The 16189-nt window shown below is 41.5% G+C and overlaps 1 protein-coding gene across 1 annotated transcript in view; it reads right to left on the bottom strand.

The window, feature by feature from the left end:
* Positions 1 to 16189, bottom strand: part of MEP1B (meprin A subunit beta) — a 263585-nt gene that overhangs the window by 221294 nt on the left and 26102 nt on the right. Inside the window, exon 2 of the mRNA XM_069220087.1 lies at positions 7663 to 7681. Within this exon, the coding sequence (XP_069076188.1) occupies positions 7663 to 7681 (19 nt within the window). The remainder of the gene's footprint in view (positions 1 to 7662; positions 7682 to 16189) is intronic.

The raw sequence follows: 16189 nt of genomic DNA, 5'->3' as shown, positions 1-16189 counted from the left end.
CTAATTGACTATATATTTCTTGATCATAGTCTTTCGTATTCATAATTACTATATTTCCCCCTTTGTCAGCCTCCTTGATAGTTATATCCTTGTGTGTTTGTAGATGTCTCAAAGCCCTACCTTTTTCAAAATGTTTCTATTTTTAATTTCAGAAGCATTCAAATCCTGCCAAACTAATTTGTAAAAGGTGTCAATACAATTGTCACTGGCAAAATTAGGTGTCCACTTGGATTTCGACCTCAGACCACTACCCAATGTCTCGACAGGAATATCTAGTTTAGTAAGGATCTGTAGGACTGTAGTGGGATTCTGTTCATAGTCTGTAATTGATAAAAGTGTTGCAGTGTCATGTACATCTTGAATTGAGAGAGGATGATAATCTTTATTTATGTCCTGAAGCATGTCCCCAGTTCTAGTCTCAGTCTAAGTGGAAAAATGTTTCTCAATTTTGAGGCGCCTAATAAACTTGTAAAAATCTATTTTTATTTTTTGAAAGTCACCAACATTATCAGGGCAAAACCCTAGGCCTTTAGTCAAAAGTGAAAAATCGTGGGGTGTTAGTGGTAAATATGATAAATTCTTGACGCTGATCATATCCTTGGTCACATTTTCTGAGACTACTTGTTTCGTGATCTGGTCTGAATCCCTTTTCTTGTTTCTAAGCTTCCCTCCTCTCTTGCCCCTCCTTGTTTTACAGGTATTTCTTTCCGTCGGTTTGTCTCCCAATGTCCCTGTCTGATCCTCTGAACCTCTGCTAAAAAAGAAGGGGTTCCATGTTGCAATGTTAAATCTTGTCTTGTTATGTTACTACTAGTAGTTGATTCATTACTACTCACTGAAGTGACACTAAGTGAAGATTGTGAGCCCATCTCCTCTGTTCGTATTTGTTCCCCTCTTTTGATTAAGTGGTCGTATTTTTGGGAAAAGGGGAATACTCTACCATTTTTATTGTCAATTTCATCTCGTTTGAGTTTACGAGCTTTCCTTTGTGTAACCTCATTCTGGTGTTGGTTGATAATTTAATTTAGAATTGCATCGTTTTTTGTGGTTGCTGCTTCTAAATTCAGACTATGAATTTCTGCCTCTAGGGTGGCAATTTCTGCCTGTAATTTTGACACCTTTCTGTCTGCATTTTCTATCAAAATGTTTATCAGTTTAATTGAGCTGGAAATTAGTTCTTGTTCCCAGCAATCCAAAAGATCTTGTTCTATATCGTCGAAAGTAGGAAAGATATGCGATCTCAGCCCTCTTGGTATTCTTTTTAGTTTGATATATTGTTTGAGTGACCCACCATCTGGAAACCTCCTGTTTTTTTAACTTTTCTAATTTAATGAATTTATCTCTTAGACCTATTGTGACCTTATGGGCACTAACTACATTACTTTGAGGTAGGTTACCAGTTGATTCTAAGTTACTAAAGTGATCAGCTGCTAATCTCTCTCGATCCATGATGTAATTAGTAAGTAAGAAAAACAACTTTAAGGTACAAATCGGTGTCTGGAGCAGCCTGCCTATATGCAGAAACTCAAAAGTAGTGAAGAAAAGGGGGGAAAATTATAGGGATATCAATAAGGTGCACTCTGGGAGTCATCTGGCTCTTCACGCTAGGATATATGGGACTTCTGTGGCATTTTTATCTCAGACCTCAAGACTCTGTATAGGGCTATGGATGAGTCTTCTGATATTTCTGTAGTTCTGGACATGATCGAGTGCCAGGTGGAATTCTTTCATTTCCGAGGGTATGTGTGTGGCTGCACGTCGCAATCTGGTTCTGAGGGATTGGAAGACGGATGCTGCCCAGAAATCTTCTGGTTTACGACTGCCTTTTCAGGGTTCTGCTTTGGACAGGCCATTCTCCAGATGCAAGTCTCCTCCCCGTCAGCTTCCTAGGAAGCAGTTTGTGAAGGCTAAGTGTCGCTTTCCTTTCCCCAGAAGTAGGGAGCAGAAGCCCTAGTCTCCGCCTCCAAAACAGAATTCCTGACTATATGTCAGGGCAGGAGCCGGTGGTAGGGGCTCGTCTTTGGTTGTTTTTCCCAGCCCGATGGAGTCTACTTCAGACGCTTGGGTCCTGGAGGTGGCTCAACACAGCTTCAAGATAGAATTTGGGGAAATTCCTTCTGCTTCTGGGGTGCGTCCTACTTCATGGCCATCCCTCCTTGACACATAGTTGGCCCTTTGGCAAGGTGTTCTCTCCCTGCAACAGAAACAGTCTGTTCAGGTGATGCCCCCTCTGGACTGGGGTTTTCTGGTGCCCAAGGTGACAAGGGGTTTCTGCCTAGGATTGGACTTGAAAGCTTGGAACAAATTTCTCCACCATATTCCTTTCAAGATGGAGACTTTGCAGAGGATCATTCCCCTGGTAATATAGGGCCATTACATGTGCACGCTAGATCTGCAGGGCGTGTGCTATCATGTGCCTGTGCATTCGTCATTTCAACAGTTTCTGCGATTCTGTCTAAAAGGGGTGCACTATCAGTTTACAGTACTTCCTTTCAGTCTCCGCTCTGTGCCACATGTGTTCACCAAGGTAGTGGTGTCACTGGTGGCCCTCCTTCATCTTCAGGGGTGTCTCCTTTACCCTTATTTGGACTACTGGCTCTTTCATGCCCCGTCACAGATGAATTTTCAGCTGGACCTTCAGTCAGTATGTGTTGTGCTTCAGGCTAATCGTTTTCTGCTCAATTGGGCTATGTGCCAGTTGGTACCATCAGGATCTGACTTTCATTGGGGCCTGATTTCACACGGATCTCAACAAGGTGTTCTTGCCTCCTCACAGGGCTCTGGGGTCCTTGGCAAAGGACCTGTTGGCCAGTCATGCGGACTCAGTTCGAACTTGGCTTTGTCTCTTGAGTTTCATGGCAGCTGCAGTCTTTATGGTGCCGTGGGCACGTTTTCATCTTCACCCCTTGTGTGTCCATCTGCTGTTCCACTGGGATTCTCGCTTGGAGGATTTTGAGTTGAGGGTTCCGGTGTCTCCAGATACATTGGGGGACTTGAGGTGGTGGTCCGGTCAAGCAAAACTGTTGCGGGGGCTTCCCTTGCAACTGGATCCGCCCTTGTTTCTCACAGCAGATGCCAGTTCCCTGGGTTGGGGAGCCACCTTGGGGAATCAGTCCATTCAGGCCCGCTGGTCTTTTCAGGAAAGTCACAGGTCCTCCAACTGGAGGGAATTGATGGCTGTGGTCAGGGCTGTCCGGCAGTTCCTTCACTCTCTGGGGGGTCACTATCTGGTGGTGCAGGTCTGACAACAGGGTGACAATGGCTTATTTGAATAATGAAGGGAGTATTAATTCCAGGTACCTCAATGCTGTAGTTTTGCCTTTGTTTTACTGGGGTAAATAACATCTTCTCACTCTCAGGGCAGTGCATGTTTGAGGAGTGGACAATGGGGTGGCGGATACCCTTGGCTGGGTTTTTCCTTCCTTCCAGGAACTGTCTCTCTCTGTGGCCGTTTTCAGGCAGGTGTACAGGAAGTTTAGTGTTACCTTCCTGGATCTCTTTGCTTCCCGCCTCAATGCTCAGGTTCCCCTCTTTTGTGGCAGGTCTCCACCAGAGGGGGCATCGGGTGGATTCCCAGTCGAATTTCCAGCCCAATCGCCTGCTATACGCCTTTCTACCAGTGGCGTTGATTGTCCAGTTTCTGGCTCGATTAAGGAGGGAGTGCTAGGTTGTAATTTTGGTGGTTCCCTTCTGGCCCTGGAGGTCGTGGTTTACCATTCTCAGGAGGTTGGCTGTCGAAGGACTCTGTTTCCTCACCAGTCACCTCCCTCACTGGATCTGTGGAGGCTGAGGCTGTTGGTTTGGAAATTGAGAGGCGGGGGCTCCAAAGCAGGGGCTTGCTCTGGCATCTGGCCGTAGCTGTGCAGCGCTCTAGGAGGCCTGCTACTGTTTAATCTTACAATCGTCACTGGGGTAATTTTCGGAGATGGTGTGAGCCTGTGGCGGTCTCTCCTTTGGATTGCTCTCTGCCCATGGTCCTTGAGTTTTTGGGGGAGGGTTTTTAGAAGAGATTGGCTGTGTCCACTTTGCGTGCACAGTGGGCTGTCATTAACGCATTCCGGTCTCCTTGGGGTAACCTGCAGGGTGTGGATGACTTGGTGGTTTGATTGCTCTGGAGTTTTTCTCTGAATCGTCCAGTGTCTACACCTTGGGGTGTTTTTGCTTCTTGATTCCTCCATTGTTCTTAATGTTCCTTCTCAGTGTCATTGTTCGCAGGAAGTTGTTTTGCCTGCCTTGGGTTCTCAGTGTGGGATGCCTTAGGATTTGACTATTCTTTAATGGATGTGCAAAGGGCCTTGAAGTTGTATTTGGATCATACCCAGGTTTTTGGCAGTTGGAGCCATCTCTGTGTCTTTTTGGGGCCATCTCTTGCGGTGAGAAGGCCTCGTCTGTTTCTATTGGCAGATGGATTAAGCAGACTATTGCACTGGAATATTCTGTGTCTGAGGTTCCTTCTCTGGCAGGGGTTCAGGTCAGGAGTACACCAGGTAGTGCTTAGGGGGGTGCCCGTTCATGAGCTCTGCCTCGCTGCTACCTGGGATTCCTTTAATACAGGCACTAACATTTGCAGAATGTTTTATGCTCTGACACTAACTTTGGCCTGGGGGTTCTGAGAGCGGTCTGTTCTTGACTTGTTTTTGTTTCTTGGTTTTGCAAATAAATCACTATTTTGGGTTACTGCATTGGTTGTCTGGTTTTCCCCTCTTGTGGTTTCTTCTTGTTTCTGTCCAGTGCTCAGAAGACAGATTCTGGCTTCTTGGATATTCTCCACTTAGTAATGAATGGATGAGGACTAGAGGGACCTGGGGGTAATGTTCTATTACTTACCGGTAATTTCATTCATCACACCCCTCCCACCTTCCCATACTGCCGGCCTTCTGTTGGGGGCTTGGTAGTACAGGTGGAATGCTGGGTGAGTACAGATTATGTACTACCAGAGGGAGAGGGCGGGGGGGATGTCTCAGCATTCCTCATGTTCTTTTTTCAGTCGTGGAGATAGTTGTCTCCACTTAGTGATGAATGGGACGAGGACAACAGTACCAGGAGTAATGAAGATTATTGGTAAGTAATAGAACAAGACCCTTTTTTCCCCATCTTCCTTACACCACTTTCTTTATGGTAAGTAAGTTACAGGAAAAACGTTTGAAAGTGTTGTTTTAAACATTTATCATCTGCACATTTAAATGTACAGATGACAAGAAGCCATGAACTTACAGAGTGAAAACCTCATAACCTGACTGCAAAGCCGTGATATTTAACAATGACACTCAAATAAATTCTGTTAATTTACTAGCTATATAAAGACTATAGCATACATATATTCTTTGTTTCCCCATTTTATTAAGTATAAATGTAGCCAAAAGTATCATAGTACTTTATAACCGACTTAAAAGAAAAGAGTAATTCAAAAGCACACCATATGGCCAATTTAAGCAAATCAGATATTCCAATTCTGAGAATCAATTCTGAGTATGATATATGTTTTAAGATTTGCAAACCCATTGGAGTACTGACATCAAAAAGCAATGGAGTGGCCAAAAAGAATTCCCCCAATTTGATCCATGCATCTAAATAGTTCCTCTGAGTAAAGTAAATAAAATTCCCACAAAACTACCCAAACTTATACGCTATTATGCAACATGCCAGTTATGGAATTTGTCATTATTTGTTAGCTCAAACTGCACCCTCACGATTGTTTTGTTTGTGTTCTTCCTGTTATCTGACAATAGATGTTTTTTCTGAATAAAGTCTGAGTTACACAACGTGGTGTAATCTCAGGCATTTTGTGTAGGATTTGTTGGAGCATTTCTGGTATGCTCTAAACAAGGTCGACAGATCTTTTCACCATAGCTGGGGTAAGAAAAAATTTACCATGACATCAATCAACATTTAATTCACAGTATGACCAATTAAGAAAGAAAGTTAAAGAATTTTATTACATGTTGATACTCATGTTATTGTAAATAATTCCTAAAAAAAAACTATAAAGACAAAGTGTCACTATGAGGTGACCAAAACGTTGAAGAAAGTTTAGCCAGACTAACATAAGGAAAACTAAACATTCAATAATTGCATTGCAAAATATCTAGGTAAAATGTATCTGTAGAAAAGACTTCTCGCGTAAAATAAAGCTAACTAAGGTTGCAAAAAGTAAGTAAAAATGGAAGGTGTCAGTATCTCAGAAGCTCGGTCAAGAGTCTTCTCATGGGTCACAGAAAAATGTAAGTCTCTTCAGCATGGAATTGGGAAAGTGCAAGGCAAGGGCAAAGAGGTCTGTACCTCTCAAGCTCCAAGGGATCTCTCCACTGTAATTAACGATAAATTAAAGTCCAAAGTGATTGAAGATTTGTTCATTGGTAATGCCATATGGATCGAAAGACTTCATTATCCACTCAGGGCACATCATATGACAGGCATCTGCAAAACCCAAACAATTTCCCAAGATCGTCATGGGAATGCATCCATCTTTGCTCTCTTGTACAACTTTCAACCAATAACAAATTTGGTTTGCCTTCACATTCTCTGTTTCTCAGTGTACCATCCTCAAGGTTACTTTTTCAGGCTCTCTTTGAGTAAAACAATGGCACAAACTAACATTTCATGTGAGCGAAATCTGAAAGAAATGACACGTTAGCAAAAAGAAAATAGCTTTCTTGCAATCAATGAGGCTAGGCATAGCCGGCCTTAACACGACTAACTAAAACAGAATTAAAATAGCACCTTTTATTCATATTAATCACATGCATGTAAATATTTCAATAATATTTGTTTGGGAAGTTAAACTGTTTGAGCCCCCAACAAACCCAAGGAACCCAAGAAACCCGGGGAGTTCAAGCTCATAATTACATTTATAAGAGACAATACCTGTTGGGAAAGATGTCAAGTTGGAATAGGATACGTGTTTCCAGCTCAGAAAATTGCAGAACAAATGAGTTGCCATGGAGATTGACATGTGGTTACAATTGAGTGCCTTTACTCCTGCATTTCAGAAACCACATTCAAAAGCTATTCTACTATTCTGTTCAAAATTCAATAATGTAGATACACAAATAGAATCCAAAATATATGTGCTATGGTTGACTTGTGCTTTGACTTTTTGGTAAATTAAGGTAAGCTATCAGTCATCTTTGGCATGATCACAAATAGTTTTCACTAGCACTGTTAGATGTCCTTGGTCATAAGTAATGTGGTACATGGTGCAAACACAGCAGATGTCATATGATGGTAAAATGTGCTAAGAATGCTTGTGTATTTTCATTATGTTGCATTTTGTTGTAGGAGTGATGTGTTGTGTTGTTTCCTGGGCTATTGTGTTTTTGTCCTGCAGGACAGCATTATGTTTTGTGGTGTACTGTAGTTGTAGTGATGTGTTGTTTTTACTGTTTTCTTTTGCCTGTGCCCCGTTATGACTTAGTTATGTTATTATGTTGATTTGTGTAATGTTATTGTGTTATGTTCTGTTGAACAATTTAGAGACAGCAACAAATGATACAACATTTCTAGCCATAAGCAGCGCATTCCTTTAATGTTCCAGTCACAAATAATCATTTACCACTGTTTATGGTGGTAAAAAACATTACTCCAGCTCTTAGGTTAGCATTCTCATTGCTCACTTTATGTGAATACTGCCCTACATGTTTTAAAATATTGTAGAACACTCACCAACATTGTCGGGAACAGGCTGAAAGAAAAAGAAATAGAAAGTTAGTCATAAACAAGTGGGGAGTGTCGAGTATTACATTTAACACATGTCTAACCTTTTTCCTTCAACCCTATTTGGGTTACCTCTTATGAGAACCAAAATATATTACAGTGCACAATGATGTTATGAGTGTCTCCGATTGACAGATATCTTAGATAACCTTGGATTTAAAGCTAAAATATTTGTAATTCAGAAATGCTACATAAAGAAACCAAAGAAATGTCATTTAATTCCCTCTGAGCCTTTTCTTAGATAAAAAGCGGTAATAATAGCAGTAATGGTACTGGAGAATAAAAACCCATGAAATGACATCTCGCCTGGGCCTATTTGGTTCCTGAATATCAGCTCATCAGTGTCAGACAAACCTTTTTTTTATCTAAAACATGATTTTCCCCTTTTAATAAATAACCTCGAATTCTCCCAAACTGTAGTTTGCCTTTATTTGAAAAATCTCAGTTTGGCCACCAGCATCAATTTTTAATGTTTTTAGTAAATGTCCCTTTAGTCCACAAGCATTGGCGCTTCATTTTCATTAAGTACTCATATGTGCTGCCATCACAATAAACTGACTCTGTTTTGTCTGCCCATAAAACGCGTTTTTAGACAAAGTAGGACTGCCAAGAGTAGGACTTCCCCTCACCACTCTTTTAACGTTTAGTAAAGTGCAGGTAAAGCGGTTAGACAGTTTAAATATGTATTATCTGCTCCTTTAAATGTGCAGGTGATAAGAAGCCATGAACGTTTATAATGTGAAAAGGCCAAAACACAATAAGGCGCCTCTGTTTAAAAGTGATTCTAAAACAACTTCAGTTAAATTACTATTCATTTAGCACTACGGCATACATATATTGTTCATTTCCCCAATTTGTTTCAGAATAAACGTAGTCCAAAAAATGTCAAAGCTCTATTTAACACAGTTAAAAGAAAAGAGCAAATCATAAAACATGCTACCAGGCCAACATTAAGATATAGATACTCTGATTCTGACTATCAGGTCTGAAAATAGACTTTTTAATTTTGCAAATCTTTGGTGGTGCCTACAATAGGAAAGAATAGAGTAGCCAGATAGAATACCCCCACTTTGAACTATACATCTAAGTAGGCCCTAGTGAAATGTGTGCAATTTCCATGGAGGGAATTAAGAGAAATGTGAATTGTGCCAAATTATACTTAATTAAGCGAAATACCAGATTCAACATTTTGTACTAGTTTTTAGCACAAAATGCACCCTCGTGTTCGATTTGTTCTCTATCTTCATGGTCTCTCCAAATAATATTTTTACCCAAATAGAGTATCAGTTACACACCATGGCTTAATGGTGTAATCATAGTCGTTCTGTGTAACAATCATAATGCAGAATTCTGGAAATTATACAAGAGTATGCCAGAGTAAACGAAATGTCGCATGTGCCTAATTATTTGGTCGCTGATCATCAATCATCTTATCAGTGTCAAACAATACAGACATTTTTATATCAAAAATCGAAATAGAGTAGGAGATGCCGCCTAGTGGTCAGAGACACCAACTTTGTAACTGGTAAACAAGGCTCATGTCCCGGACATGGCTCAACAACTTGTGATTCTGGGCAAATCCCTTAATCTCACCAGGCGTAAAAAATGGCTAATATAATATGTCTTTCGTGTAAAGAACTCTAATGTACTTTGGGCAAGTTTGCACTTTATAAATCAGCAACAAACATCATGTTCTTTTTTAATACATAAACTCAAATTTCCTCAAACTAAAGCGTGCCCTTTTCAAGAAAAACAAATGTTTAGGCCAGAATTATCAGCTTTTCGTTTTCGGTAAGTGTCTGTTTGGCTCACAAGCATTGCTTGTCATTTTTATTAAGCGCTCACATCTGCTACAGTCACAATGAGCTGCCCCACATACCATATGCTAAAGGTTTCCACCACTATGCAATATCTAATGGGTGGACGCAGTTAAACTAATAGTGACCCCAGTATTTCACTAATGGCCATTATTATGAACTGGACTCAATTATGCCAGTGATTTCTATTATGTAAAAGCCAGCAATGTGCCATGGCTGGATCTTGGTGCTACACTCCACCAGCAATCCCAAAAACTACAGCAGCTGCGTATTTCAAATGCAGTCTTTAACTTACCTTGGCTGAGTGAGCTGTAGAGCTTTCTGTTGTAAGCTCAAGCGCATTATGCCGTTTGATTAACCCAAACACTTGAAGGAGTTTTTGGATTTCTTAGTGGTACATCTTGCATTCCATCTGGTGCAAACCATTCCACGGTAGAGTAAAGGACCTGTCTTTCAGGAGCGGCCTCAGCCACACGCCTTGTGTTGGTCTCAGTCTCTTGCTTAGGAGACGACCTTACTTTCTTGGTAACTTTCAAAAAGATGTGCAAAAACCCCAAGTAGAGTACTCCTTAGAAAACCCACTTTCTGAAGTTTAACAAGGTAATATACATACTTTAGCACATATTATCTATTTCTGACAGCTTGCGCCTAATTTGAAGAAGGTAGAGATAACCCAGAAGGCTTTGCTCAGACACAAATTGATCTGCACTCATCATCCCACTTCTCTCTTGCAGCTCATTGACCTAGAATGGTTTATTGAGCATTGCGTCCAAGCACACAATAAGAAGAAAAAAAATCACAGAAGGAAGACTATCAGGAAATACAAGGACTAATTCTCTGTGAGTGTGCAATGGGTTCTATCTGTTGGTTCTTCATGTAGTTCGATGGCACCTGGAACAGAGCCATTCCGCTTGTGTGTTACTTTATGGACTGATGCAGGAAAAGTTATTTCTGTGCCAGTGCTTCTGCAGCGTGAAGCATATGGTAAGTATAAAGTTTAAGAATTGGCAGTGAAGCATACCGTACTCAAGATGCCCAGAAGGTACCTATGCATGTACAGACTGTATGCTCTGCAGATCACATTCCTGTTTGGGACTATGGGTTAGCAGTGCAGGGCTCCCAGGAATGTTATTGAGCAATGTGCATCTCCTTCAGTGGTGGGGTGTGGCAGTGCAAGGCATTGCATGTGTACAGATTTCTCCACTTACAGGCATACAGTAACAGGCTCCCCTTCTGACTGGTTTTGTGATTCTACGCATTGGGCCAGATCCACACCAATAAGCTTTTACTGTTCTACAGTATACAGGAGTTGTAGAGTAGTCACTACTTGCCTTGCACATCACAATATGATATACTTCCTCTTCTCCCTTTTCCATTTCAATATGGCCAGCAGCCTATGCTATAGGTTGATGGCCATCTTGGAATGGGAAAGCCAACATAGAACCCAGATGTACTGTGTGTCAATTCCTGTTTTCTGCGATAGAAGTTCTTCAGGAAAGTCTGCCACAACACAATTGGTTCATTTTCTTATCTTAATCATCACATTTTATCTTTGAATTTTCTTTCCTTGTATTTTATTCCCAAATGTCGCTTTGTTACAAGTCTTATTCTGCCTTACCTAGTGGGGATGTATTTATCATGCTCGATTGCAGTAGGTTATGTCCTTACCAGCCTGATCTTTCTTGCCCTGAAGGTGTTTTTGTCTATTTCTCTTTTCCTCCAATTCAACTACCCTTCTATAAGACACCTTTCTGATTTCTCTTGCATACTTAGTTCTACCTGGCATATGGGCTACAGGAAGGAACTGTCCGCTTACCTGACAAGCAAAGTGCAAAAGAGAAGTGAGGCTGCTGCGTGTAGCACCTGAAAAATGCCTCAGATGAGGAAAGGGACCAAATACCGGGGGGTCGCGTGGAGGAGAATTTCGGAGGGGGTGGTCTTTCACCAAGGCTAGAGGACATGTGCACAGCACAGCACACCAGGCACGAGCACACAGACATGTGCACTTTTAGATACATGTACAGGCAGACAGACACGATAACATGCATATTCCAACCCACAGCAAGTTTTATTTTCCTTTCTCAGTGTCCCTTGCATTGTATCATAATTCTCTGCTGTGGTCTGCACTCTTGTCCCCACCACTAACTGCCCATTTCAGTTCCTGGTCTGGCATGCTTCAGTTTTCTCATTCGCTGGGATTGTGATCATCATGCGGCTGAGCATAGTGATTGGCCCTTTTGCAAGACCTGGACTGTCAATCACAAAGAGTAGGGAAATGGGGCCCTGTTGTTACTGGCTGGCGGTGGCATAGCTTCAGGGGGTGTGTGGGGTGTTACACATCCCTAATAAATGTATTTTGTGATATATAATTGGGTACAGGTGCTTTCAGTCGGGTACGGTGATGTGTCTGTCGTATTTCACCAGGAATTTTTACACATACAGGTAAAAAACACACACACACTCTATCCCTTTCTCTGGTTGGAAAGACTTAAAAAATGTTGGTTATTGCCCTAAATAATGCACTTTCTCTCACTTAGTACACCTACCAATACACATTCCTCTCCATTTACACTACCCCTTAAGCCCCTCTTATGCCTCCTGCTCGTTGTATAATGTATTTTAACATCGTGTGCTAGTGTGGTTGTAGGGAAATCCGAAGCTATCGCTCCTCTCCTCCATCATACTGGCCAAGCTACGCCCCTGCTGGCTGGCCTTTTGTGTCATAAGTATGCAGCATTCTGAGGGCGAGATTTTAGCCTCAGATTAGTAATAGGGTAACTCACAACCAAAATGTGAGGTAACTTGTCTAGTTCCAGCATGGGTTTCAAGGAGCTGCACAATCCAGCACGTTGCAGTGCACTAGAGCTAGACACGCGAGTTCATAGGGCAAGCCAGGAAAGAGTAGGTCAGGAGCGAGGGTTATTTAAATTAATAGTTTCTATATTTTATATACTAAAACACAACAGTACTGCTTCAAGGATGCATTGGCGTTGCAAAGAGTGGGGCAAGAGGCTATTCCGTATATCAGGTTCACTGTACAGTTCGTCAGCATTGGTATTATATCTGAAGAACCATTGTAGTTCTGTGAACCATATGCAGGTGAGATGTTTGTATATTGTATAATCTGAACCAAATTATACCAATGTTGCCCTAAAGCTGACTCTCAAGTAAACTGTTTTAACCTACGATCGCACAACTTGGTCAAGCGGGGAGGCTGGGGCTTGAGACGTTTCTCTGATCAGGAATTCAGCCCGTGGATAATATTTTTTCTCTAGTTTAAAAAAGAGCAATATTGTGTGCTAATTTGCATTTTCGGAGCTAATTAAGCACACCGTGTGTTCATTAGAGCTGATTTACCAAATTCAGACATCACATGCTAAATCAGTCCATCACTGAATGTGAAATCCTTCTGCATAGACTTAAAAGGCACAAAAGCTCAGAGAGAAGGAAGCAAACGACATTGATTAAAGCGTGTCTGTGCTGCTCTTAACACACAAACACAACCGTCGGAGGCAATCCAGGTACATCAATGAAGGCAAACGTTTGGAAGCGCACAGACGTCTTGGCGGTACTTCAAAGTTACTTCTGAGGGTACAATGTTCAATTTGTACTCTTCTGGCAACACAGACTGCAGACACACCTTCTTGCACACGGGCAGCTTTTAAACAGCAATAGTAGCGAAAACCGATCACGCAGAAAAACACTAATTCGTATTTTTATGCCCATGAATTTCATACTTGCCACTTTTCATTCATTTACCCGGCAGCTTATTCTTTTTCTTTGAATCTCTGCATTAAAGAGGAAAGGATGCAGTGCTTGGTATGGTGGTCTCAGCTCTGAAATGACCTCCCAGCCCCATGACAAAAGAGCTAAACCAGAGCCAAACTCTTGGCCAAAGCCAGGCTGGCCCTTCCATGGGCATCTTCCACCCCAACACAGGATCTGCCATTTGAGGAGCAACTGTTAGGCGGCTTACGCAAACCCGGACTGGAAGCGCATTGACGCAGTCGTGGCAATGCGCAGACAATAGGCTGGTCAACAGACACTATAACATAAAGTCTCTGTGATTGGGCAAGAAGATACTTTCATGCACCAGTTATTTGAAGCTGAACACGAAGATGTTTTTTTTTTATTAATACAATCTTGCTTCCCGAACCTTCACTACATCACAGAGAATACCACTGCTTCTCGCTTCAGAGTTCTTGCTACGTCAGTCACCCAGTAATTTGATGCACTAATTCAGCTGTGCTCCACAGGAAACTCTGCACAATATCATGAATAGGGATCAATCTTACTTAGTTGTCACCATCTCGTTCCATCATCCAGATGGGTGGCCTTATGTCACTGTGGATGATGGCGATGGTGTCATCTATGAAGAACTCCATCAAAGTCAGTTATGTTTGTCTAGATTTCAAGACCAAGTTTTAATGCCACACCTCTAGCGAAACATGGTGGCATTCTTACTCCTGACTCCGTGACTTTGCAACAGGTGGTGAAGAAGTGCCATGAGTCTAAACACCACCATGCTATCCAAAATACTAATGCACACTAAAAGATCATTTATTTCCATTGGTGGTAACACATAATACCTTCTAAATCTACATTATGAGTGTTGTGGTGCTGGAAATCTTGTGTTATACTTCAATCTACTACTGAATATAGTGGGATGAAGGATTCAAAAAAGGCAAAACCAGTTATCTATTGAGAAATGAATGGATAAAATGCAACTAAGCACGAGCCATTGAAATACTCTTACTCATTAGAAGGCAACAACAAATATGATGCATCTATTGCCCATTTGCATGTGCTGCCATCAATCAGGTATTCTCTGCTCCAAATAAAGCATTTAGAATGCCTTCAAAAGTAGGAAAATACTCACTGTAAAAGACGATGATCTGTGCAGGAGCAACATATATATAGATTTGCCCATCATCGGACGTTTCTACCCTCCCTCCTGTGTACCATAAAAGGATTCTACACAAAACCTTTAAATGACAAGCATGTGCCCTTGAAGATAAGAAGCAGTTCAAGCATTTGCACTGCAATAGGTCTCGCATTTGCTTGAGTTAGAGCTATTGGCATTGTAAATTCGTAACTGGACATTTCTTCCCACATAAATTGGTCAACCCTGCTTCATAATTTCGTCTTTCCTGCCATATAATTCCAGTGCCCCTGCATGTAACTAAAGCACTTCTATTTACCTTCTCACTCTATTTGCATAAAAAAAGATGTACTGAACCAAATTAACGAGGCATGCCTTTTATTTTTTTTATTTTTTTACAATAAACACATGCAGACTGCCTTCTGCTCACTGTGCCATTGCATTGATTGTGCACAAATTGTTTTGCACTGGATCATAGGAAAGAGTGTTAATAAATGGATTTGCCTGTGCTTCATGCATGGCCAGTTTAATAATTGTTGATTAACTTTGTGAAGTGAATTTGTCAATTTGTGTATAATTGTTTTCCACAAGAATCCCTTGGGTTTTTGTAACACTTGGTCCCTTTTATATCTATGTGGTACAATGTCAAAATGGATACATGATAGATACCTCAAAGTGAGTTGCCTAATTCACCTAAAATCACATAATATGCCACATAATTTACACTTCCATTGTTTACTTAACACTGTTGCATAGTTCCAGTAACGCTGTTTGTGGCCCATCGGATATATATTTTTTGTGCGGCAGGTGCATGAACACCCTAAGCTGTTAAAAGCAGTGAATTCTGTGACTTGCATGTTTGAAAGATCTCTGCAGCACGTGTCTTATCCACATGTCTATCGGACGCATTCTTGAAACATGTGAATGTTACACCTAGATTTCTGGAGCACTTGTATGAACCTCCTGGGTTACATTTCTTGATTTATGAACCATAACCTGCAAGCGTCACACACTTGTGCAGCAGGCACACTAACCTACCAGGATATCTAGCTGGAGTGTTAGATTTGCCAGATATAGAGAGATATTTGCAGCAGGTTTGTCGACCTGTTGAGACATTTTACCTTCAAAGGGACCTTGCGGCCTGCAGAAGGGAAGGTCTTTGCAACAGAAACACAAACCTCATGAGCTATCTCATTTTATTCCATCCCATGTCCTGCAGGATAATCAGAGATGTGCTTAGAACGTACATGAATGATCTGGGCTCTCCTGCTACGTTTGGAATCTGTCCCATATGGGTTACACACTGCATGTACCCCCAAAAGCTCTCATACTGGGGCTGGAATCGGAGATGTACAGTTGGCACACAGATTTGTTTAGCAGGCACACACCAACTCAGTTATCTTACTGAGATTGGCACAGTCGAAACAATATTTTAGTGTTAAAAAATCATCTGGAAAGGAAGTTAGGGAAGTGTGAGAAATGAACACTCCAGGAAATGCAGGCGTGTCAACCTGATTTTAAATGTATTGGCTTCTCCCGTGCACACTTGATAGGCAGGCGGTTGTGGGAGGGGAAGTCGGTGAGGAAGGCACGATTACATGCTCAGTGCCAAGGTACAACTTCTAAAACAACTTTCAATACACAATTTAAAACACTACTATTTTTATTAGACTCGCATATGGGTAGGTCGGAGTCAGCTGAATCAGAAGGGGATCCTTTAGATGGATCTTTGCACTAGGAGCATCCACATACCGAGCTAACAATGCCAATAAAATCA

The sequence above is a fragment of the Pleurodeles waltl genome, chromosome 2_2 (assembly GCF_031143425.1).
Source record: "Pleurodeles waltl isolate 20211129_DDA chromosome 2_2, aPleWal1.hap1.20221129, whole genome shotgun sequence".
Taxonomy (NCBI): Eukaryota; Metazoa; Chordata; class Amphibia; order Caudata; family Salamandridae; genus Pleurodeles; species Pleurodeles waltl.
The sequence above is the reverse complement of the archived record's forward strand: the minus strand, read 5'-3'. Positions and strand labels throughout refer to the sequence as shown.